Raw genomic sequence first — 25,598 nt, forward strand, 5'->3', positions numbered from 1 at the left:
TAAATCTAGTTTCACTTAAAGGAGGGGTTCAATATTTAAGGAAATATGCTTTATGGCTGAGAATGAGAAGAACATCTCTACCCAAAATGTAAAGCAACAGCTAGCAGCTGCCTTGCTTAGCTCACTAATAAGACTTCAGGAAGTCAATGTTACAACCAAAAATAGGCCTACATGTAACTCCCTAACAACCACAATGTAAATATTGTGTGTAGATTTAACAAACCAGATGTAAGTTGTTACTTAGTAAAATAAGAGGTGCTGGTAAACTAATTATTTTTAGCTCTGGACAGACCCAGGCAACTTTCCCTCCTTTTAGCGTTTCCCCTTGATTCCAGTTTTTATGCTTAGCTAAGCTAGCTTCATATTTGGCCCAAGCAGGTAGGTATATTTTAAAGATTGTCACACTTCTCCTTTAACAAAATTAAATCAACCCATTTTTCACATTATCATCATTTCAGCCAATATTCTGTTAAAAGTAAACTATCAACTCAAAGGTTATACAACTACAACATGGAGCACAGTCAATGGACAAAATATTGGCAAAACTGATGAAAACCGATAGGGCTGCTCAGGATAATACAGCAGGCATGTAGATGACTAATGCTGTTTAAAAATGAATGTTCAAACTGATTAAATAAAAAACATTTATGTTAATATGAGCAATTTGCGAATGCACAAAAACATAGCGACAACTCTCTCACAGTATGTTCAGATTATAACCTAAAAAGATACAAAACAATTTAAGCCTATCATTTAGCTGCCCTGGCCTTATGTGCCATACAATTATCCCTATTGAAACATTTTAACAGCATTTCTTAGTGTATGGCTCATTACAATTTCACTTACATCAGCAAAGTAGTGTTTGTGTAAATAATAAAATATTCCTGTTGCATTGTATCTCTGAGAAAAATGACAACTTTTGCACTGTGTACAAAACGTTCATGTCCATTTTCTATACATCATGTGGTGGTGTGACTATTCACTTTCACAATAACTCACCATTTTAGCAATCATCATGACATAGGGTCCAGCTTGTTGGTTGACAGCCAGGATATCCAGGAGGCGCACATACCAGAAGATGATATTGAGACAATACACCGTCCTCCCGGGGACAAAGGCCTCACCTCCAGCCAATCTCAGGCCAAAGCCGATGAAGAAGGTCACAATGGCCAGAAAGTCAGACACATTATAAAAGTCACTGAACCACACTTTTATCTTCTGGCTTATTTTGCCTGCTTCAGACATAAACATCTGGAAAAAAGAAATTGTGAAATAATGCTGAGGATTATTAGTTATTAATTGTCTTTGGTAAAGTTTAAAGGACTACAAAAAACTGGTATCTTCATTACCTCAATTATTTTAAAACATTATGGAGCCTTGCACATACCTCTCGAATTTTTTCAATGGCAGAGGTGAATATGTAGAGGATGACCACCCACTCTTGAGGAGAAGGCCATTCAGGCATTTTCACCAGGACCACATACGAGTATGTCATCAAGAAGCCCAGGTAGAAGAGCTGACAATAAGAGATACAGAAGACCCATAAACAACTCCAAAAACATATGAAAACACATTTTCAAATGTAAAGGAGAAATTCGTTTTTTTACTTGTATGTGTTATAAATGTGGGAAATGTAGACAAACTGTATACAAGATATGTTGGATGTAGATGAGGACTGGCCTGTGTTGACAAAGAGCCTCTAAATTCAGACATTTCCCGAGAGGGAAAAGTCAGTTGAGGCCCTCTGATGGGGTTGAACCTCATCATGGCACTTTGAGTTGGGGGTAAATAGTCTGCCATTTTGACTGAGGCCTCTGAGCTCTCAGAGCATCTCCTATTTGTGGTATTCATGGTATCCATCACAGCCAGAGTCTGCAGGGTTTTTGTGTGGCGGAGGAGGACCTTAAGTATTAAGCAAAGCTCGTAGCTTCTTGTTGATCTTTATTCTGAACATCACCAATGGCCACATCTCTAACAGTCCCTTTGGACTAAATTGTCTTAGGTACTAAGGAGCAAATGAAGAAAGGAACTAAGCTAGGCAATAAAGTACCTTTTGCACATTCCTGTTTGCATTTCCACCTCAATCTGTGTTAAGATATTACTCCTTGGTAGCAAAATCCTCTCCTGTTACCCAGAATACTACCCAGAAAAACAACCATTAAAAAAAATGGTTGGATGGATGTGTATGCGTGCAATCCCTTCTGTAATCTCCATACCGTGTTGGACCAGAACTTGACTATGGGAGCGTGGTAGAAAGCATAAATTTTCCTGGTTAAGGGAAGCTTCCTGGCACGAATATGTGTCTCCATGTCATTCTTTGCCTCCACGTGGTCGTGGGATCTGGCCTCCTTGAACACATCCTGTAGAGAGTTAACAAGGCCCAAATTAAACAACAGCAAGCGGCAATGTGGGGAGAAGAGCGGGAGAAAGCAAAGGACAGGATGTGAGTGAGTGAAAATCTGTCTTGTTACTCTTCTTATTACCCAACAGACATACAACCTGTTCACAGCTCATTAAACCTTTTAACACCACCAAAACATTGGACTATTTTTCATCTTTAAGAATTATAATGCATTTGGACATTTTAAATAGTTTTTACTGATTTATTTCACTGTAGGACTGCTTTCACACTAGGGAGATACCATATATTAGAGCTTCAAATTAAAAGGATGAAAATACAAAACAGAAAGACTGAGTAAATCAAACCATTTGGATGTCTTCAGCTATGTTCTGGAAGTCGCGTTTGCTGTCCTCCATGGTCATCTGGTGGTCTTCCTGACTCTGAGGGATATGAGCCATCTCAGTTTTGGATTTGTACTCCAACAGTAGGATGGCAGGAGGTACAAACATACTCAGAATCACCTAGAGACAAATACACACTAATGTGGGTGGATGCTTCTATATTTGTCCCCAGCCCACCAGACTGCAACCCCTCCCCACCCCGACTACGCCTCGATATCCTGTCCATAAATACTACAAACGGATTGGTGACAAAGCGCAGCCCTGGCGGAGGCCAACCCTCACCTGAAACGAGTCCGACTTACTGCCGAGAACCTGGACACAGCTCTTGCTTTGGTCATACAGAGATTGGATGGCCCTGAGAAGGGACCCCCTCACCCCATACTCCCGCAGCACCTCCCACAGTATCTCCCGGGGGACCCGGTCATACGCCTTCTCCAGATCCACAAAACACATGTAGACCGGGTGGGCATACTCCTAGGCTCCCTCCAGGATCCTTGCGAGAGTGAAGATCTGATCCGTTGTTCCACGACCAGGACGGAATCCGCATTGTTCCTCTTCAACCCGAGGTTCGACTATCGGCCGAACCCTCCTTTCCAGCACCTTGGAGTAGACTTCACCAGGGAGGCTGAGAAGTGTGATACCCCTGTAATTGGCACATGCCCTCTGGTCCCCCTTTTTTGAACAGGGGAACCACCACCCCGGTCTGCCACTCCTTAGGCATCGTCCCTGACTTCCACGCAATGTTAAAGACGCGTGTCAACCAAGACAGCCCCTCCACACCCAGAGCTTTCAGCATTTCTGGACGGATCTCATCAATCCCTGGGGCTTTGCCACTGTGGAGTTGTTTAACTACCTCAGCGACTTCCACCAGGGAAATTGACGACAATCCCCCATCATCCTCCAGTTCTGCCTCTACCATAGAGGGCGTATTAGCTGGATTTAGGAGTTCCTCAAAGTGCTCCTTCCACCGCCCTATTACCTCCTCAGTTGAGGTCAACAGCGTCCCATCCTTACTGTACACAGCTTGGATGGTTCCCTGTTTCCCCCTCCTGAGGTGGCGAACGGTTTTCCAGAAGCACCTTGGTGCCGACCGAAAGTCCTTCTCTATGTCTTCTCCGAACTTCTCCCACACCCACTGCTTTGCCTCTTTCACGGCAGAGGCTGCAGCACTTCGGGCCCTTCGGTACCTTGCAATTGCCTCCGGAGTCCCCTGGGATAACATATCCCAGAAAGGCTCCTTCTTCAGTCGGACGGCTTCCCTGAACACCGGTGTCCACCACGCTGTTCGTGGGTTACCACCCCTTGAGGGACCTAAGACCCTAAGACCAAGGCTCCCCGCCGCAGCTTCAGCAATGGAAACTTTGAACATTGTCTACTCAGGTTCAATGCCCCCAGCCTCCACAGGGATGCACGAAAAGCTCCGCCGGAGGTATGAGTTGAAAGTCTGTCGGACAGGGGCCTCCTCCACACATTCCCAATTTACCCGCACTACCCGTTTGGGCTTACCAGGTCTGTCCAGAGTCTTCCCCCACCCCCTGACCCAACTCACCACCAGATGGTGATCGGTTGACAGCTCTGCCCCTCTCTTCACCCGAGTGTCCAAAACATACGGCCTCAGATCAGATGACCTTTGACCTTCGGCCTAGGGTGATCTGGTACCAAGTACACTTATGAGCATCCCTATGTTCGAACATGGTGTTCGTTATAGACAATCCATGACTAGCACAGAAGTCCAACAACAAACAACCACTCTGGTTTAGATCAGGGACGCCGTTACTCCCAATCACACCTCTCCATGTATCTCCATCATTGCCCACGTGCGCGTTGAAGTCCCCCAGCAGAACTATGGAGTCCCCCACTGGAGACCCATACAGGACTCCATTCAAGGTCTCCAAGAAGGCCGAATACTCCGAACTTTTGTTTGGTGCATATGCATAAACAACAGTCAGAGTTTTCCCCCCCACAACCCGCAGGCGTAGGGAGGCAACCCCCTCGCCCACAGGGGTAAACTCCACCGTAAAGTGGCTCAGCCGGGGGCTTGTGAGTATCCTCACACCCGCCCAGTGCCTCACACCCTGGGCAACTCCGGAGAAGAAAAGAGTCCAACCCTTATCCAGGAGTATGGTTCCAGAACCGAGACTGTGCCTAGAGGTAAGCCCCACCAGATCCAACTGGTAGCGCTCCACCTCCCGCACAAGTTATGGCTTCTTCCCCCACAGAGAGGTGACATTCCACGTTCCCAGAGCCAGCCTCTGCCGCCCGGGACTGGTCCATCAAGGCCACCCATGTGGCAGCGCACCCGACCCCAGCAGTTCCTCCCACAGGTGGTGGGCACATGGGATGGAGAGAGAGGTGCCACGTAGCTTTTTCAGGCTCCGTGGCAAACCCGGCCACCAGGTGCTCGCTCCTTTCTCCTCACCTGAGACCACTTTGCCATGGGAGAATCTACCAGGAGCACAAAGCTCCAGCCAACACAGCCCTCAGGTTCACATGGACACACAAACCTCTCCACCACGATAAGGTGATGGTTCCCGGAGAGACCATCTCTGATCATCCCTGTCCATATGGAATATGTAACGGTGGAGATAGTTTCGATACAATAGAGAACTACTCTTTATATTTGGATGTTTACTAAAAATGAATTTTTGTAACCCAGATTAGATAGAAGTGTAGCCAGACCATACTCCAGCGCTGACAGTGCGGTGAAGATAGATGCGGGACTAATCACCCATTAAGGGCGTTGTTTGCTGTAGGCTTCATTTGGCCCGCCGCAGCTCCATCCACGCTCCACCTCGTTGCCCATTTTTGGATTACCAGACATCAGACACTGTCAAGAGCTACCCACTTTGAGCTTTATTTTGGCTCTTCAGAAACCTATTGGTGACACCACAGAGACTACGTCCATATTTTAAACTATCGTCTATGGGTTTGACCAACAAATCAGGAATGGCTTGCACCAGTAGGTCACCTGAGATAAACAGAAATATTAATAAACTGTTTATTCATTGTATCACAATTAATAATTCAAACCAAGTAGCATCACACCTCAACAAAGTACTTGAATTGAGATTGGGATTAGATATAAAAAGCAGACCTTGGTTCAAGCCATAGGAGCACAGCATCTGTTGACAAAAATTAAACCAATACAGTATGGTTTAATATTTGTATTAAGCTGTACATAGACTAATAATTCACTGTCGAACCTCAGCAGCCACTGAAAACAAAGCACTAAATCCAGCACTTAAAAATAAAATAAAAATCTAGATGGAACATGAACCTTGTACCAGGAGTTCTTGCGCATGTTCAGCCGTCCCATCCACATGTCTGACAACAACAACTGGGTGCAGGTATAAACCACAAAGGGCCGTAGGTGGGAGGAGACAGCCAACTTCAAACATGTGGAGTTGCTCCAGTTCTTCAGCTCATAGGTGAGCAGCTTCATGGCCATGGTCTCATCCTGCCTGAACGACTCCTCCAGCAGGTCCACTGCTAATGTCCCAAACTCACTGAAACACATCAGCAGTTTGTTTAGTCCACACCTTCACTTTTACGGATACATTTTATAGCTACGAGACATGAATCAAAGCCACAGAAAACCTTACATTGAGTACTCCTTGAGCTTCTCTGAGGTGTCGTCCACCACGTCACTCTTCTTGGCCTCGTAGCCCATGGATCGGCAAAGCTTACAGGCCACCAGTGCCTTTGCCATGTTCTCCTCGCCATGCTGCCAGAAGAAGAGTGACATTTTCTGCCTCTTCATCAGCACGGCCCACACCAACAGCTCATTAAAAGGGTAGGGAAACCGCCGTGTCTCTGGGTCGTCTATGTCCACAATCTCTTCTTTGCTTTTCTTTTTGTTCTGATCGACGGAAGACTCAAGCTAGGAGAGGGAAGGAGCAGTGAGAGGGGTAGAGGCATACAGACCCCCCCCCCCATTTAACCATTGCTCCTTAGATGCAGAGAGAGATCTTTATCTTTAGACCTTTTTTATTTTTAAAGGAAGCCATGGTCTTTTTATTTCATTATTTACCTTAGGTTTGTATGGCTTTGCAGTTTTGATGAAGTGATTGTGCCTCGTCTTCTCCTGCTTGTCAGCCTGCATGCTAAAAGACTCGTGACTTTTCCTCAAATGAGAACCAGGACCTGCTGCATGGCCCCCCGACCTCTGTGCAGAATATGAAAACATTTTCAGATTAATTTTCTTTCACTGACTTTTATCACAGTTCGCAATCCATTCAATAACTGCCTCAGGCCTAACATCAGTAGTATGATGCATTAAGTGTAACTGTAGATAGTTTTTATTTTACTAGATCCACAGAACATGCCAGGTTTTAACATCAGTGTATCGTACCACTTTAAATAAAGTTAAAACACAGACAGAAGTTTCAAATATCAACACTATAAAAGACCTTTAGGACATTCCCATAAAGACACTCCAGGATTTTTACAACCGTTCAAACTCACCCTACTGTTGCCATGGAGATTTTTGTAAATGATTCGGAAGCGTTTCCTGGTGTAGTTGCACCTGTAAGTCCCGCCCATCAGGTACTCAATAACCAGGCCCACATCAATCAAAGTGATCTTATAGTTTGGGGGCAGATGACTCTGCGAGAAGGCACAGAAACAAAGTGGTGAATGAGACTGAACAGATTCTGGTTAACATCAACTGATAGAAACGTGGCTGATGGTTACCTGTTTAACATCTCTAACCAGGTGGAGAAGAGTTGGGTTGTTGGGAGGTTGTTTCTAAAATTGAATATACAAAAAGTTTTACAGCACTCAAAAACACACACATTCTTTACAACCAGCCCATCTCTGTTAATCAGTAGCTGGTGCATGTTTCAGAATGTTACCGTGTTGTAGAGCTCTTCTAGCCGACTGATTGTCAGGAAACGGTGCATGCTCACACCGTTTTCTATGAGCAACTTGACAAAATCCACCCTGTCCATCACGAGTGCATCCAGCATTGCTTGCTCCAGGGAGCTCACCTATACACACAAAGATAAACATGTTGTTATGAACCATATTTCAACAGCAAATGATTATTTATAAAACTAACACAATGAGTGACAATACCAAAAATATGTCCACATTACAAAAACAAACAAACTGTCACTTGGGTGGAGCTGTATTAGTAGAATAACATTAGAGCTGAGCCAACTCTTCATATTCCTTCTTGTAGGAATTGGTCAGGGTGTCCCTTTTGTGGCCCTGATCTTTGAGGGGGGTCCCAATGTGATCCTGACTGTGCTAGACTACCTTCAGGAGAGCCCTCCTGTCCCAGTGGTAGTGTGTGAGGGGACCGGCCGTGCTGCTGACATACTGGCCTATGTCCACAAGCAGACCGAGGAGGGAGGGTAGGACACACACACATTCCTTACTCAAGCTTCCATGTAGATTCATGAACTAGACTGATATGCATGTTATTTGTTTTGTTTCTGTTATGTCTCTTGCTCTCTCACACACAAACAACACACACAACATTGCATGGGTTAAGAAACAAATAAATATCATATATCCTCCTTTTCACACTCAAAAGCCAGGATTCCCTCAAGTTACAAAATAAACGACTCCAGTTCCATAGCTCCTCAGACTGCAGATTGTGGTTAGCAAAGATTCTGGGGTCATTTTGGGCAAGTCCAAAGGTTTGGAGCTAATGCTCAGCTAAGCAAACATCTGTCAAAGATGTGGCGCGCACACACACACACAAGCACGCATACGTACCAGAAGCTGCTGTCCGTACACAAACACATGATTCTTGGCAATGTCTACCCGGTCCCAGGCCAGTGTCAGGACCAGCTGATCGAAGGCAGATGCATTTGTGCCTGAAATACACAGATACAGCCATGTGTAAACATATATACAGATATTTATTCACAGACAAGTAAAGCCTTATTTACCGTGTATTTCCTGTTAACCAGCTAGCAGGATTAGTAGTGCAGGGCCAGGGCATTAATACAGTCAATTACAAAATTAGACTACAAACTAAATCCCTGTTCAGTTTACTGCTCTCTTCCAAACTAATCTGGTGTATTGTCCTCTAGGAGCCATCTGAATCAAATGATCATAATCACTGTACACAGAATTGATTGTGTGAAGGTCAAATAAGAATCCAGCGGGAATTTCAATGGACCATAATCACAAAAATTAATTCCAAATAGCTTGAGCTCTCAGGTAGTCTGCTTAAAAATCCACAAAATCACTCTTCTTTAAATAAAATATTGATTAGTGTGAAGTCACTTAAATTATTGAAACTATGAAGATGAAAAGCTGTGTGTTGTCTCAGTGAGGATTGTTCGTAGTGTTTCACTGTACTCAGCCTGTTTTGAGACATGTCTGAAGAGTTGTGTTGTTTGGAATGAGTTTTGCAGGTGACGTGAACTGTTTCACCCAGGTGAGTGCTGGGAATGCAGACTGTAGTTAGAGTTTTGCACGTGGCTTCAGTTGTGACCACTGTCGTTTAGCAATCAAAAAAACTGTAATATCCACACTTCTAAATAAATTTAATGAAAACTTTTAATCAGCACTCAATATTCTTCTACTTCTCTGTCCTTCAAAGGAGTTGCTGTTTTACCAGGATTACTGCCACTGTTTGTTTGTATTTTGAGTGTCTGAACCACACTCTCCAGACTATCGATTAGTTGCAGTCACTCAAAAATTCCATGCTTTTGTCTTTTGCCGCCACCTACATTCAGTATAAAACACCTCTTTCCGGTGAATTATTTCTTTCATACTTGAATCAAAGAATGCCTGTGTTCACACAACAGCTAGTCATAGTTAAGTGGGTATTTATCTTCTTTTTATTTCAACTGCAGTTATACTAAATAAATAAAAAGACACAGATTCTCTACAGCATAATGAAAACAAAGTAAGTTGCTCAAGGCAAGGCAGCTTTACTTGTATAGCACATTTCAGCAATAGGGCAATTCCAAGTGCTTTATTTAAAACATTAAAGAGCAGTTGAAAACAATAAAAAAAAATATAAAAACAGATAAAATACAAGATTAAAGGACGCTAGTGTGGGACAACGTGTAAGCCGTTGCTCTATACATATAATCCACCCGCAATCCTTGCCGTTAGCAGAGCGGCCAATCCCACTGGACTTTTTAATTTTCATTATATGCTTACATAGATACAGTTCCAATTTTCAACAATCTAACTTTAGTAACAATAAAAATATAAAAACAGATAAAATACAAGAATAAAAAAAATCGAAAAATACAGTGCAGTATAAGAAGTGAACAATCATTTAAAGAAAGGCAGCTTTAAAAAGAAAGGTCTTCAACCTTGATTTAAAAGAACAGAGTTGCGGTGGACCTGCAGTTTTCTGGGAGTTTGTTCCAGATATGTGGAGCATAAAAACTAAATGCTGCTTCTCCCTGTTTAGTTCTGACTCTGGGGACAGAAACAGACGTGTCCCAGATGACCTGAGAGGTCTGGGTGTTTCATAATATAGCAACAGATCAGAAATATATTGTGGCCCCAAACCGTTTACTGCTTTATAAACCAACAGAAGTATTTTGAAATCAATTCTTTGAGGGACTGGAAACCAGTGTAAAGACTTCAGAACTGGAGTGATGTGATCCACTTTCTTGGTCTTAGTAAGGACTTAAGCAGCAGTGTTCTGAATCAGCTGCAGCTGTCTGATTGATTTTTTAGGGAGACTTGTAAAGACACTGTTACAGTAGAGTCTACTGAAGATAAAAGCATGGACAAGGTTTTCCAAATACTGCTGAGACATAAGTCCTTTAACCCTTGATATATTCTTAAACTGATAATATGCTGACTTAATGTGGCTGTTGAAATTCAGGTCTGAGTCCATGACTACACCAAGATTTCGGGCTTTGTCTGTTGTTTTTAACATTGTTGATTGGAGCTGAGCACTCACTTTTAATCGTTCCTCTTTTGCTCCAAAAACAGCCACATCAGTTTTTTTCTTCATTTAATTTAAGAAGGTTCTTGCACATCCAGTTGCTAATTTGTTCAATGCACGTACTCAGTTGTATTGGACTATAGTCCCCTGGCAATAAGGTAATATAAATTTGTGTGTCGTCCGCATAACTATGGTAACTTATTTAGTTGTTTTCCATAATCTGAGCCAGTGGAAGCATGCAGATGTTAAACAGAATAGGCCCTAGAATGGAGCCTTGGGGAACCACTATCTGCCACTATCTGTGTTTAAGCAGATATCATTAAACATGCTCAGGTGAATGTACGACTTTTTCTCGTTTTCAAATAAACTGTGGAAGAGAAGAGGAAAAAAACATGCAGCTTAGTGACTGACAGTGCTGAAAAAAGGAGGTCCTGTGAATGTGGGCAACATGATCTCCTCAGGAAGGGCACACAGGGGGAATGCTGTTCTCAAAGCATATCTATATCAGAGTGAAAACATTACAAAGTCTTGAAATCTTTATTTCCCAATGCCAACAACCTCAGCATTTGAATAGACTAAGTCAACTTAATGTGACTTTTGTGACTCAGTTCTTTTATTAAAGAAGTTGGGGAGAAAAAAAAGATTTAAAAAGAAATAATCTACTAACCTTGGATTAAAGCCCTCAGAATGGCTACGTCAATGTCCTGGTGCTCCTCAGAGCTGATGTGAAACACAGTGATCTGTTTTCCAAGAAACAAGATAGCACTTATCAACATGTTCCCACAGACATCTAGATGTTTCAAGAGTTTGTGATACATATTGCTTTATAAAAAACTAGCAGTGGGACCATCACAGTTGTCTCTGTGGCAGTGCTTCAATGGGTTTAGTTAGTTGAAAGCTGCTGTAATTTCTTTTACTTCTTCAGAAGGTTTTGCATTTGGTTTTCAGGAATTTTATTAAATGACTCTGATCTTTGCAAGTTTATTTTACTGCAGCACTCATTGAAATGGGAATACATAAAAACTAAACATGTATGACAAGAAGTGTATGAAAGTGATTAAAACATGCATGAATGTACCAATTCTTTGCTCTTCATGCACTCCATCAGAGTCTGAAAGAGATGGATGGCATCGCTGTGGCTGAAGTTAAAGGTTTTCTTGATGGTTGCGATAATGTCAGTCTCCACTCCATCAGGAAGACTACTGTAGAACAATTACAGTATTACATGGTTATGGTCACATTGCTCAAACCCACACAGCTGTAAAACACTAAAAATATAGGTGTATTTGTTCAATTAGGTTATTCTTTTTTGTTACTTTAATATTCCATTTCCTTTTCCCTGTTAACTAACTTTCAAAGGAATGGATAAACCTTAATCGTATCTGCTCTGGATCTGTGCATGTTTCCGGTGATAGACTATAACAAATCCCTACCTTTTTGCTTAAACATAGCAGCGATTGGTTGGTTCATTTTTTGCATTTCAGCTAACAAAAAGATACATCTTAAATAGGAGCAGCAAAGAAATATGTAACTAAACTGGATCACTATTTGGATCACTGTCCAAGATAACCAAACTATTAATCAAAGAACTAGATTGTGTTCATGGATACAGTTTACATTGAAGAAGCAAATTGTGGTTGTGTGCATTTTGCAGCATATGTGCAAGCCTGTCAGCTGATTACTTTTAACTACACTGTCACAAGTTTAACTTTTTTCAACTCTTTTATAACAGACTTGGCTCTGGCTGGGTTTAATCAAATCATTCGTAATGTCTAACCACCACTCAGTACCAATGGTAGTGAATGCTTAACTAATCATTTGTTAATGATTAACCACTCAGTATGATGCATCACTTTATTTGCAGGTACGCACAATGCTTCAGTAATGGTAATTTAATGGTTAGGTAATCATTTGTTAATAAGTAGCAGCTAACTAAGGATCAATCCGTAGGTCCTTAACTACCGCTCAACAGCGCACGAGATCCAGGGTGGCAGGATTAAAGCATGCCCTGCAGCAGCATACAATTGTTTTTAAGCCTTCACCAATGACAGTGCTACAGAATATACCTTGTTTGTCAATGTACATTTTTTGTGAATATCATTATAAAAATATATTATCAGAATCATCCTGTATCACGTCTATTCTTTTTATTACTATGAATCCCATGAACAGAGTAACTGATTTCCTAATGATTCATTAATACAGTAACACACACACAGTCTGTTTATCAGTAACTAATCCTAGTGCTTGAGTCCCAGTCATTCAGTAACTAATCATTAACTAACCAGTAGTTCCTCATTTATTCCTCATTCATTTAACAGTAACTACCAGTCTGTTTACCAGTAACTAATCATTAGTGCTTCAATCACAGTCAATCAGTAACTAATCATTAACTAACCATTCGTTCCTCATTCATTAAACAGTAACTACCAATCTGTTTAACAGTAACTAATCATCAGTGTTTGAATCACAATCAGTAACTACTCATTAACTAACCATTCATTCCTCATTCATTTAACAGTAACTACCAGTCTGTTTAACAGTAACTAATCATTAGTGCTTGAATCACAGTCAATCAGTAACTAAACTAAACAACTACTCATTAACTAACCATTCGTTCCTCATTCTTTAATCATTAACTACCTACTTTTTTGTGTACCTTATTGTAAAGTGTTACCAGATATATAACACAATAAAGGAAAGGGAAAAACCAAAAAGCATAATATGAGCACTTTAATTCTCTGTTGGGAACCTACTGTTTCTCCTTTCAGTCCTTCCTTTCCTATCATCTGTTCATAATTTCATTTGCCATTACACAAATAAAAAATCAAGACTAAAACAGTATGTGTGTTTTTTTGTTTGTGTGTGTGTGTGTGTGTGTGTGTGTGTGTGTGTGTGTCCCCTACCCTCCCTCCTCAGTCTGCTTGTGGACATAGGCCAGTATGTCAGCAGCACGGCCGGTCCCCTCACACACTACCACTGGGACAGGAGGGCTCTCCTGAAGGTAGTCTAGCACAGTCAGGATCACATTGGGACCCCCCTCAAAGATCAGGGCCACAACAGGGACACCCTGACCAATTCCTACAAGAAGGAAGATGAAGAGTGGGCTCAGCTCTAATGTTATTTTACTAATACAGCTCCACCCAAGTGACAGTTTGTAAGACTTTGAGATGATAATAACTAGCTCACTGTTATCACCTAGCTTCCACCATCTTCATAATTATTACACCTTAGAGTTTAGCGCTATCTAAAGGGTATGTAATCATAACACACAATACTTTACAGAATGTCAAATATAGGAATTAATGATGCCAGATAATCACTCAACTTTTTGGTTGTTTCTATGTGATCTGTTTCAAGATTTATTGGTTGCACTTCCTGAGCCTAAATTAAATAAAGTAAATTCAACCCAACTCCCATCATATTTCACTGCTGAAAGAACAATACAAGTTATTATTTAGATTTAACAACTAAGACAACTAAGATGTGAATAACAAAGATTGGGTTTTATCACAAAATGTAATGTATGACTTTCGGAAATGCTGTATTGTAAAAATCTTTAAAATCCTGACAGCTTTTCTGACACCATCTGAATTACCCTGATGTATTTAACATGGCACAAAGTGGTATTCACACACAAGTACACACCAAGATTATCTGCTGCACATACAGTATTGTGTTAACCACATCTTATTGCTAATGCATGACATCCATGGCACTCTGTTATTTAGGATTTGAGGCAGTGGCACACAAATAAAATCACATACAACACAGTGTGGAGTTGAATCTCTGTGATGTACAACTTCAAAGCCCCCAACAACAAAATGACAAACTCAAGTTGGCAAATGTTTTCATATCACACAATGGATTTCAGTAATTTAGTGGGGCAAATGTGGTATGCTGACTAGGAGAGATTAGTATATCAGTAAGGAATGTTTTAGGCTTTCCAGACACAAACAATGTCACTGCATTATCTCAGAAGAGCCCAAGATGGCTTTTGCAGATCTAAAGGGATGTTTTTCAAGAATCCAAGCATTGGAAACTATTGTACTGAAGTTTTAGTTTTCTTACGTGCGTGTATTCTTTGGAGGTTGATGTGCTTCTCCAGGTCCCGCCGCAGTTGGACCTCAGCGCCGTACTTGCCTACTGTCCCATCATCCACCAGGAGGAAATGGGAATGCAGATTGTTGAGAACGTTAAGTTTGCTTAGAGGGTTCAGCAGCGTCTGATACGGAGCAACAATCTGCAGTGTTGACAGATTAACACAAAGCAGCACAAGGGAAGAGGATAGGAGAGTGAGGAAAAAAAAGAAAAAAAAATGACTTCTGTACACACTCTGAGCTATGACAAAATGATTGCTGTCATGAAAAGACTCAACATTAAATAGATAGAGGTTATCGGGTATCTTAGAATTGCTGTCAAAGTATCGAGATCTTTCGAAATAATCTTGAACAAAATAAAGTTGCATCTTACGTCTCTGCCAATGAGATCGTTCCTGTTTTCAATGACTCCCCAGGATGCGATCCCAATAGTACAAATTTTCTTTGATGATTTTGAACAGTGTTCTTTGAGAGCGTCTCCCACATGCTTAGCCACACCTTTACAAAGGATACATAAAACAATCAATAAACTGGTCAGGGTGCCAGAGGCTGGTCTGGGTAATTGACCCTGTGAGCAATGATTTAAACACTATGATCAGACCACACCACCTTAACGTTGCGTTGTGGCTGCAGACACACCTCGCCCACGACACACAGCCAAATGACATGCTTAGAGCCCGGTATTACTGCTTCTGCTACATCAGCGTATGTGTGTTTGTGCAGGTTTGAGTACAATGTAAATGCGCGTGAGTGTTCATTTAGGGAATGTGTTAGGGAGCAGGGGTGGAAAGTAAGTTATTTAGCTGCAATATCCATTCAATAACAATAACACAAATTCTTTATTACACTTTAACATTCACACATTGTCTGTATTATTTTCCCATGCAGGGTTTTTCCAGAATGGCCCTTTGGGGGGATACATTCCGCGAGGAAATTTTGAGCGTCAAAGACTTAAAGGTGCAGTAGTTAAGACTTTCTGTCATATTTGCTGAAAACTGACCCTATGTTCCAGTAGAACTACATGAAGCAGGTAATTTAATCCGGCTCCTCTGGCACCACCTACATCCTGTAGTGCGATTTGCAAAAATCCACAGGTCCCTGTTCAGATGCACCAATCAAGGCCAGGGGGGGTGTCTAACTGCGTGTCAATCACAGCTCATGCACACGCATTCATTCTCCCTTTTGGGGGGAGGGGCTTAGGAGACCGTTTTGGGCTTTAGCGGAAAGGGGGGAGGGACTGAGAAGTTGTCGATGTTCACATTTTTGGGCTAAGTCCTGGATCTTTGCAATCCTACCAAAGCACCTTTAATTTCCTGCATTCTGATACATTTTTAGGCACCAATTTATGGTGAAAATGTCTTAATTTATGTCAAGGAAAACACAAAATTCTGGTGGCAGGTAACAATTTAAAACATAAAATATAATGGAATATCAATATATTCGGTATTCCAGAAAAGGGGCTTTAACATCTGGAACCTGGGCTCAGATCTGACTAAACTTGACCCCAAAGTCCAGTTTGTTTAATTAATATGAACAGGGCCTGACGGTATGTTTATTTGAAAAATTTAGGAGTGACTTACATAAGGAAACTGCTATTACTATGGTTGGGTACCATTGACAATTTTACCGGTACCTGAAATTCGGTTCAGGTACCCAACGGTACCTTCCCTCTGTAATAACAAAATTGATTTTATTTGTAAAAATAATTCCAAACCTATTTATCCTATTTCCTAGAACATTTTGTCATTTATTTAGAACATTTTACACACCACACAAAATAAGACACCTCCATCTCTCCTCCCAAACCTGTCCCTATAACCTAGTAAATAAAATAATTATTAATTTCTTACACTGCACTGTAACTTTTATTCTTGTATTTGTATGTTATTCTATTTTAGCCTGTTTTTATTTTCAAAGACTAGAGCAACTGAGCTGCCCCTGAGCCTCTGAAGGTGAAGTCAGTTTCCCCAGGTGAAGTTAAAACACACATGTTTACCTTAAAGTTAAATTTGTAATGAATGTAATGTATGCTAAAGGCGGTTCATCAACAGCAATAACAGTCTATCACGTTAGCCAAAAGTGAAATTGCACCCCCTCCCTCGTGATTTGTAAGAGCATTCTGCCCTTTGATTAGTTTTGATTTTAGTAAAGACAAGAATAGCTTAACACAAAATATTAAAACCTGGCATGTTTGAATTCCTAACGTTTACAGAGGGTCGCCGTTTCTGTGGCGTTATGTTACAACACACTACAAAGAACTGTGTAGCTCATTTGTATTTGATTAGTTAAGCAGAAGCCTACTATAAAATCCACTTACTCTCACATATCACAGCAATAAGGCTGCACAAATTAAATCCTTTACTGTCAAACTGGGACACCTTATGCGCTCTCAGGTACCGAAATATGGCACCATTTGAATTAACGTGAATCAGTCCTCGGTATTACCGACGTAATTGTTTTCATCAGTTTAGCTGGCTTTTCAACAGCAGCTGCATGTGTAAAACATGGCAGCTGTGGATGAGAGGGAGATGGCTGCTGAAAGTCAGACATTTTGGCGCTGGCTATAAACCTCTTTGAAGGGGTGCCAAAACTTTCTCTATGCAGGAAAAACCCTGCCATGAGCTTAACATTTATCCCTTTATCATAGTTTGTTTGTTATTTCTCAGTCAAGACTAAAATAATCTCTCTCTGACTACAGACCTGTGTTGACCCCTCCTGTGAGGATCCAGGCCCCGGTGGTGACTGCAGCTTTGATGAGGCCCTTGTCTACCACCTGCTTGAGGCGTGGGTGCAGCTCAAAGTTCTGAACTCCTCCATGGACAGAGATGAGGATCTTAGGAAGCTCCATATGCCACTCCTTCAGCATCAGCCGCAGGATGCTCTCTGGCGCTGAGTCATGGGCCAAACGCACATACTGCCGATGATTGCACAGATACAAGAACAGCATGTTGACATGAATACATAAAGCAGAAAAAAACACCAACATCCGAGAAGCTGAAACCAAGCAGTGCTTGGTTGAAAAATTACTAATTGATTAATCGTACAGCACTACATTGTAATAATAACCAGTAGGGGTGTTACAATTCATCAAATCTATTAATAATTAATTTGATTCAATTTAAACATTTTTCCAGGACTCACTGCTATGCTATTGTTAGACTACTATAAGAGTAGGATTTTCCAGTTATGTATTTTGTTTTGTCATCTCCGACTCCAGTAGTGGACATGGTGTCTGGAAAAGCAGCTGAAGGCTACCGGTAAGCTTCGCTGTGTCTTTAGCTGCAGGTTAAGTTACTGGAAAGCTACACTGTGTCCTCTTCGGATGCGCGCAAGTAGACAAGATTAGAGAGAAAAAGAAACACTAAGAGAATCGCCGAACCTGCTTTTGATGTCGATGATAGAAATTAAAAGCTCATTTTGATCGATTTTCAATTCAGAATCAAAATCGGGAGACCCCTAATAACCAGTAATAAAGACTGGGGATAGACATGATCTCTTCATTTTCCTTATTTTATTTTGAGTTTGTTGGTTAACATACTAACACAAATGTATTGGTGATTAAAGTAATTTGAGAAATACTGCATACATAAGGTAAAATGTATGTACATAAATGTTTATAATGAGTCTACACACATCTTGATTAAAGCAGCCATATTATGCTCATTTTCAGGTTCATAATTGTATTTTAAGGTTGTACCAGAATAGGTTTACATGGTTTAATTTTCAAAAAACACCATATTTTTGTTCTACTGCACCGCTCTCTCTCACTGCTGCAGATCCTCTTTTCACCTGGTCTCTGTTTTAGCTACAGAGTGAGACCTCTTTTCTTCTTCTTCTTCTGTACTATCTTTGATTGCACTGCACATGCTCAGTAGCTCAGATGTAGATCATGTCAGCTAGCTAGCTCCATAGACAGTAAAAGAAAGGCTGTTTCTACAACTTCGGTCAGTTACAAGGCAGGATTAGCTGGGAGACTTCTAAATGAGGGCGCACATGTAAGTAGTTCTTTTGTAGATTATGGTGAACTTGTGTGTTGTAGCAGTGCTTTGCTATTGAGAACGAGGTAGCATGCTAGCGTTAGCATGCTAGCGTTAGCCATAGCGTTAGCATGCTAACACTACGAGCTAATGGTTGCGGTTAGCCTGCTCGTTTCGGCTTGTGACGTCACAAGCCGTGCCGATTTTGAACAGCTCACCCAGAGACTGAAGGCAGGACACATTCAGAAACTGTATCTCACTCTAAACAGCATGGGTGGATTTTTTTCAAAGTTTGTATGTGTGTGGAAGCACCAGAGACACAACATAACACCCCAAATCCCAGAAAAAGTGATTTTTTCATAATATGGGCACTTTAAAGAAAACACCTTAAAATACTGTGTAAGACCATTCTTCAACAATCCATATCATAGTTATCAAGACTCAAAAGCTGTCTTTTTACATGAACAACATGCCCTCCTACCTTGGCTCTGTATGAGTGAGACCCTCCCTGGAAATTGATGACACCATAGGCGTCAGTGGGGCTCGCCTCTGTGTGTTTTTCCACCGACCATTCCTCCAGCTCGGGCATGGACAGGTTGGGGTTTTCACCCAGCTTCACGTCCGAGTACTTCGTGGCCAAGCTGGCTGTGAAGCCAACATGCTGCCGCACCAGCCGTCCACAGCAGCATCTTGAGGGTGAACAGAACCACTTTTAATTGATACAATAAAATACTTATTCTGTTTTATACAGTCTATGCATGTTAGCAGCAATGTTGTAGAACACAAAAGGTACAACATAATATTAACAATAGTACATGCTTAATTTATGGCACATTTATAATGGCTATATAACAGATATTTAAAAGCAGGGAAATTATATTACAGGAAAAATGACTTTTTGTCTTGTCTTTTACCACACAATCATGTACTGTATATAGCCATCAAGTGCATATTTAAGACCATTTTGCATGGTTCTTAACAACATTAAAAAGTCTGCTTGAGATGACCTTTTTTAACGAAACCAACGTAGCTAATGTTAGCCACTGTAAACTGCATATGAGACATATGATAATAATTACTCTGAATAATCGGAAACATCCAAATCTCGCCCAGCAATATTACATAGAAAAAGAAAAAGGAAAACTTATCTTAACAACCTCTACTTTCAATGTGGCTCATTAATGTATTATTACAATTAATGACCAACCTAAGCGTTTTTGTTTTCACACCTTTAATTATCTTATGCAAGAATGTGCATCCTGACATCGAGGTTACATTTTTCTTGTTCACTGGATTTGTAAAAGAATTTTCCTGCAGGCCTTTTCTGGTGTGAAGCTAACTGGTTATGCCGCGTTCTATTTACCTCGCAACTCGGTTTTAACGAGGTCAAAGTCGTAAACACGCCCCCTGACCTCGGATTTACGAGCTCGGAACTCGTACAACCTCGCAGTAGCCCGAGTTCAAAATCCAACATGGCTGCCCCCTGCATCAACAGTTGTGAAAAGCTGCAGTAACAAAGTTATAAGCACTTATGTCTTATCTGTGTCACTAAATCAGTCGTTCACACAGGCATGTTTAACTTCTATCTGTGGACATGTTGTTACGCTGTTTGCATGCACAAAAAACGGCGTAATGCGTTGTTATCAACTGGTATTGCTAACAATAGCTAACCGGGCTAGAGCTAATGAAAACTGACAAATAGAACGCGGCATTAGTGTGGACTAAACTTCACTCAGACTCATCCCGTCAATTAACAAAGAATGAGGGGAACAAAGACCAAACAGATACTTACCGGACTAGCTGTTGGCAAATCTGGCATCCTGGAAGGCATCTGAAAGGAATTTCACAGCAACATAATTATTAATTGATTTAAATGTCAATAAATACAAAACACCAAAATGTGGAGTACATTTGCAAAGATACAAAGACAGTTATAATGGTCTGATCTCTCCTAGTAAGAAGAAAGGTTTGAGGACATTAAGGAAGGTTATTTGTCAGCTGGGCAGGCAGCCCATTGGCCTTTAACCAAGAGTGCATTGTGAAACCTGCCGAGGGGATTAAGGGTGCAACAGATCACAAAACTCATGGTTAGGATCAGTCATTAGCATCACCATATGGTACACTGCTTAACGTCTAAGCAAGCACATACCTGTGGGAGTCCTTTGACACTGGAAGCATGTACACACATTCCCGCTTGGTGAAAGTGCTTTCTATCCAGGGTTTCTGGGACTGTAAACAAAGAGAAACTGTTGAATATCGTAAACAGTGGACTGCAGGTGATGTTCCTGTGGTTGCACTTTATTTTCCGATACATTAAAAAGATGTAATAAGCCTTACTTTGTATCAAATTAGACCAACACTAGAAATAATGCTCTTTTTCTTAGACAGAAAATGAACACTTATACCCTATTTAAAAGCCAAACGCCTAAATTAAGCTCAAAACATCGCAATTAGTATATAAATAAGATATAATAAGCCTTACTTTCCATCAAATTAGAGAAAAACAAGAAATGATTTGGTCTTTCTTAGACAAAACGAAAAGTGGAATGTCAAACCACATCATCACATCTGCCCCAACTTCAGTCCATCATGCCTGGAGGAGTCCCGTGGTGTTTGTAGGTGCATAGGCCTACTGTAGCCCTATGGCTACTAATACATGCTTTATTGCCGCTCTACTTCCACATTTAAGACATTAGAACATGTAATGTTACTATCCGACCACATTTAGGCTGTAAAAGCTGTAGGATATAGAAGCATCTTTATTTCGTCACATCCTTACTGGTTGCTTATTAGTGGGTAATTAGCAACAAATAAGAACAGAAGTGTACCGTAAAATAAAGTAGGATATCAGTCTTATTTCCTCTTATTATATCTTATTAGAAGGTAATTTGTAAACATTGCCATGTAAGATCATAATTAGAAGGTAATTTCTACACCTTACAATGAAAATGGCGATATGATGCACATATTTTCGTATTAGTATACAGGTTAAATAAACACATATGTGATATTTCAAAAATGCATTCATTGATTGATTGTGTAGGCTTTGCAGTTCGCTTGTGTCTGATTTTTTAATGTTACAGCTGCTGCCCTGTTGTCCCTCATTTGCCTGTGAAGACAGAAGAGAGAATTTGTTACTTGCAGATGGTGAATTGCTATCTATCTATATATATATATATAACTGTACAAACCCAAAAGCTGTTAAATATATAAATATATGTATAGCCTATTTGTTTGAATATTTTTGCTTTTGTTTTGATTATATTTTCTTTTTGGTAACCCCCTGACTTGTTTGTGATTGTATAGACTCTAAACGTCTAAAAATATACAGAAAGAGTTGTACCTGCATGCATTTTTGAAATATCACGTTTATTTAACCTGTATACTAATACGAAAATATGTGCATCATTTCGCCATTTTCATTGTAAGGTGTAGAAATTACCTCGAATTATGATCTTACTTGGCAATGTTTACAAATTACCTTCTAATAAGATATAATAAGAGGAAATAAGACTGATATCCTACTTTATTTTACGGTAGAGCGTTGATAAAGCATGTATTAGTATAGCCATATATATATATATATATATATATATATATATAAAACAGTATGCACCTACAAACACCACAGACTCCGTAGCGCCTCCAGGCATGATGGACTGAAGTTGCGACAGATGAGAATGTGGTTTGACATTACCAGTACTTTTCTTCTAATAAGCATAGGTATTTGGTTTCTAATTAGAGTGTAATTTGGTATAATATATTTTGTAGATATAGTATATTTTGAGTTTAATATGGCAATATATGCGTTTCTAGTTACAGCATAATTTAGGTGTATGGTTTCTTATTAGCGTCTGTGTTCGTTTTGTCTAAGAAAGACCAAAGAATTTCTTGTTTTTCTCTAATTTGATGGAAAGTAAGACTTATTATATCTTATTTATGTACTAATTGCGATGTTTTGAGCGTAATTTAGGCATTTGGCTTTTAAATAGGGTATAACTGTTCGTTTTCTGTCTAAGAAAAACAGAGAAAAAAATGCATGCAGGTACAACTCTAACTGTATATCTTTAGTTTAGTTTAGTTTAGAGTCTATACAATCACAAACAAGTCAGGGGGTTACCAAAAAGAAAATCTAATCAAACTAAGCTAACAGCTTTTGGGTTTGTACATATATATATATATATATATATATATATAGCAATTCACCATCTGCAAGTAACAAATTCTCTCTTCTGTCTTCACAGGCAAATGAGGGACAACAGGGCAGCAGCTGTAACATTAAAAAATCAGACACAAGCGAACTGCAAAGCCTACACAATCAATCAATGAATGCATTTTTGAAATATCACATATGTGTTTATTTAACCTGTATACTAATACGAAAATATGTGCATCATTTCGCCATTTTCATTGTAAGGTGTAGAAATTACTATGATCTAACTTGCCAATGTTTACAAATTAAGGAAATAATACTGATAACCTAGTTTATTTTACGGTACACTTCTGTTCTTATTTGTTGCTAATTACCCACTAATAAGCAACTAGTAAGGATGTGACGAAATAAAGATGCTTCTATATCCTACAGCTTTTACAGCCTATATGTGGTCGGATAGTAACATTACATGTCTTAAATGTGGAAGTAGAGCGGCAATAAAGCATGTATTAGTAGCCATAGGCCTACAGTAGGCCTATGCACCTACAAACACCACGGGACTCCTCCAGGCATGATGGACTGAAGTTGGGACAGATGTGACGACGTGGTTTGACATTTCACTTTTCTTCTAATAAGCACCGGTATTTGGTTTCTAAATAGAATTTGGTATATAGGCTATAGCCTATATTTTGAGTTTAAAACGGCAATATATGAGTTTCTATAGCCTAGTTATACAGCATATGGTATGGTTAATAGCGTCTAACTATGTTCGTTTTCTGTCTAATAAAGATCAAATAATTTCTTGTTTTGGTCTGATTTGATAGAAAGTAAGTATTATTATATCTTATTTATGTAGCCTACTGGGATAATTTAGGCGTTTGGCCTTTAATTAGGGTATAACTGTTCGTCTTCTGTCTAAGAAAAACATTATTTGTAGTTATGGTCTAATTTGATACAAAGTAAGGTTTACGTCTTTTTAATGTACCGGAAAATACAGTGCGGCCGTTCCTGTTTATGGCATATTATGTTTGCATTTAGAATTCAAGATGCTAAAACAATTGTCTCCTGTGGATTTTGAAAACAATGCTCCTACTGTTTAGTAATTGAGTAGGCCTATTTGCACAAACATTGCTGTGATATATCCATTGTAGTTTCACAAAGACAAGGAAAGCATCCATGTGTAAAAAAAAAAAAAAAAAAAAAAAATCCATGTGTGGGCTGGGTGCCTGACAGGAAAGAGGCAGCATGCATCGGGGGACCTGCCACTCAAAAGTTAAAACCCCCAATCAGTGACAACTACCCTCCGCGCCAATTTGATCGAACCCAGAGGAAGGCAGTTGACTACTCAGATAGTATCACATACCATTCTCTTCACCGTTGAGACTCAGGAAGAGCTGTGGCGTGGCTTTTATCCATCTATCGGCGGTGCTCTCGGTTAGCCTTGGAAGGAAAGCCCGGTAGAGGTTGGAGAGATCCGCTTCGGCTGCAGCTCCAACGGAAGGTTGCGTTTTCATAGTTGTGCGACTCCAGACTGACGCTATATAACGAACCGGCTCAGCCAGCAAAGTCACATGGCAGTATTAGATAGCCTTACATTGGCCGCTGCTGTTCATTGGAGCGATAAGTCGACACGGCCGCCACATTATGACGGAGTAGCTGTGTTTTAGAGAGGTCTGTCTACAATTAAAAGCATCATTTCTCGCTGAATTTTCAAGGGATTTTCAAGCGGTTTGCTTTGTTACAAATGCCAGACATTATGACACAGGATGCTTGTATATTAAAAATGCGGGTTTTCATACCAAAATACCTTATCTTGTGTAGGCTACAGGATTTAAGCCTTAATATAATTTAAACGTGGATTTATATAAACATGCACCTCCCGTAGTTGTCCTGTAGGGGGGTATTATAGAGACCAAAACCTTTTGTTCCAGCTGTAAACATGTTTATTTCTGCTGTGAATTAAGTTGGGATTCTTTAAGAACGTATGGATTGACTCGCTCAAAGTGGCCACTCGAATAACTGCAGTTCAGCCCTGGAGCTGCCACTTTACATACATGACAAACAGCATCTGATATATTGCTAACTTAAATAAAAAATAATTAACCTGACATAAGCTATAGCGTTAGCTTAATTTAGTGACAGGGCAGTCACTAACGTTACGTCAGCCTTAAAGAAGGATTAATGTTAACTCTCATGTTTGTCACATTAAAATATCGTAAAACACCTTTTTCATCAGTCAAAGGTTATTCCCAACTAATCTATATCCTTGACGTTCCACTTCCGGAATACTCCGGTGCCTCAGAATTTCCGAGGATGCATGTATTTTCGCCGATGTCCGTTTTCTTCCGCTTTCTTTGTGTTGGAATTGTAAACTTAGCGGGATTTATGAGGACTATATGTTGACTGCTCCTCAGATCTCTGCATGGTAAATTGAGACAGCTAGACTATCTGTCAAATCGGAGTTTTCTCTCACAAGACTATTTTACAGTGGCTCAGTGCGGAGTGTAGCACCGCCTATGACGATTGTGATTGGTTTAAAGAAATGCCAATAAACCAGAGCATGTTTTTCTCCCATCCCAGAATTCTGTGTGGAATAGCCAGCTCCTCCTCTACTCCGCAGCGTGTGGATGGTCTGGCAAAGCGAGACTTTCCCCACTGGTTATTCAATGTTGCTTACTTTTGGCATTTATTTTGCAATAAGTAAAAACAGCCAGCAAAAAGATGCATTGTTTTAACTTCCCTAGTCCTGTCAC

General features: G+C 40.4%; 1 protein-coding gene across 1 annotated transcript in view; it reads right to left on the bottom strand.

Moving 5' to 3' along the window:
* LOC116037625 (transient receptor potential cation channel subfamily M member 7-like) overlaps positions 1 to 24,358 on the bottom strand; it is a 41,139-nt gene extending 16,781 nt beyond the window's left edge. Inside the window, exons 1-21 of the mRNA XM_031281587.2 lie at positions 24,209 to 24,358; positions 20,842 to 20,921; positions 20,485 to 20,523; positions 19,174 to 19,381; positions 17,416 to 17,629; positions 15,089 to 15,213; positions 14,687 to 14,858; positions 13,522 to 13,696; positions 11,694 to 11,817; positions 11,283 to 11,355; positions 8,467 to 8,567; positions 7,596 to 7,730; positions 7,435 to 7,488; positions 7,207 to 7,347; positions 6,773 to 6,907; positions 6,345 to 6,622; positions 6,020 to 6,248; positions 2,707 to 2,862; positions 2,217 to 2,360; positions 1,388 to 1,516; positions 1,000 to 1,251 (exon numbers count right to left, since the gene is read on the bottom strand). Of these exons, the coding sequence (XP_031137447.2) occupies positions 1,000 to 1,251; positions 1,388 to 1,516; positions 2,217 to 2,360; positions 2,707 to 2,862; positions 6,020 to 6,248; positions 6,345 to 6,622; positions 6,773 to 6,907; positions 7,207 to 7,347; positions 7,435 to 7,488; positions 7,596 to 7,730; positions 8,467 to 8,567; positions 11,283 to 11,355; positions 11,694 to 11,817; positions 13,522 to 13,696; positions 14,687 to 14,858; positions 15,089 to 15,213; positions 17,416 to 17,629; positions 19,174 to 19,381; positions 20,485 to 20,523; positions 20,842 to 20,921; positions 24,209 to 24,211 (2,967 nt within the window). The 5' untranslated portion in view covers positions 24,212 to 24,358. The remainder of the gene's footprint in view (positions 1 to 999; positions 1,252 to 1,387; positions 1,517 to 2,216; positions 2,361 to 2,706; positions 2,863 to 6,019; positions 6,249 to 6,344; positions 6,623 to 6,772; positions 6,908 to 7,206; positions 7,348 to 7,434; positions 7,489 to 7,595; positions 7,731 to 8,466; positions 8,568 to 11,282; positions 11,356 to 11,693; positions 11,818 to 13,521; positions 13,697 to 14,686; positions 14,859 to 15,088; positions 15,214 to 17,415; positions 17,630 to 19,173; positions 19,382 to 20,484; positions 20,524 to 20,841; positions 20,922 to 24,208) is intronic.
* Positions 24,359 to 25,598: the final 1,240 nt, after the last annotated feature.

Source organism: Sander lucioperca, chromosome 3 (assembly GCF_008315115.2).
Source record: "Sander lucioperca isolate FBNREF2018 chromosome 3, SLUC_FBN_1.2, whole genome shotgun sequence".
Classification (NCBI taxonomy): Eukaryota; Metazoa; Chordata; class Actinopteri; order Perciformes; family Percidae; genus Sander; species Sander lucioperca.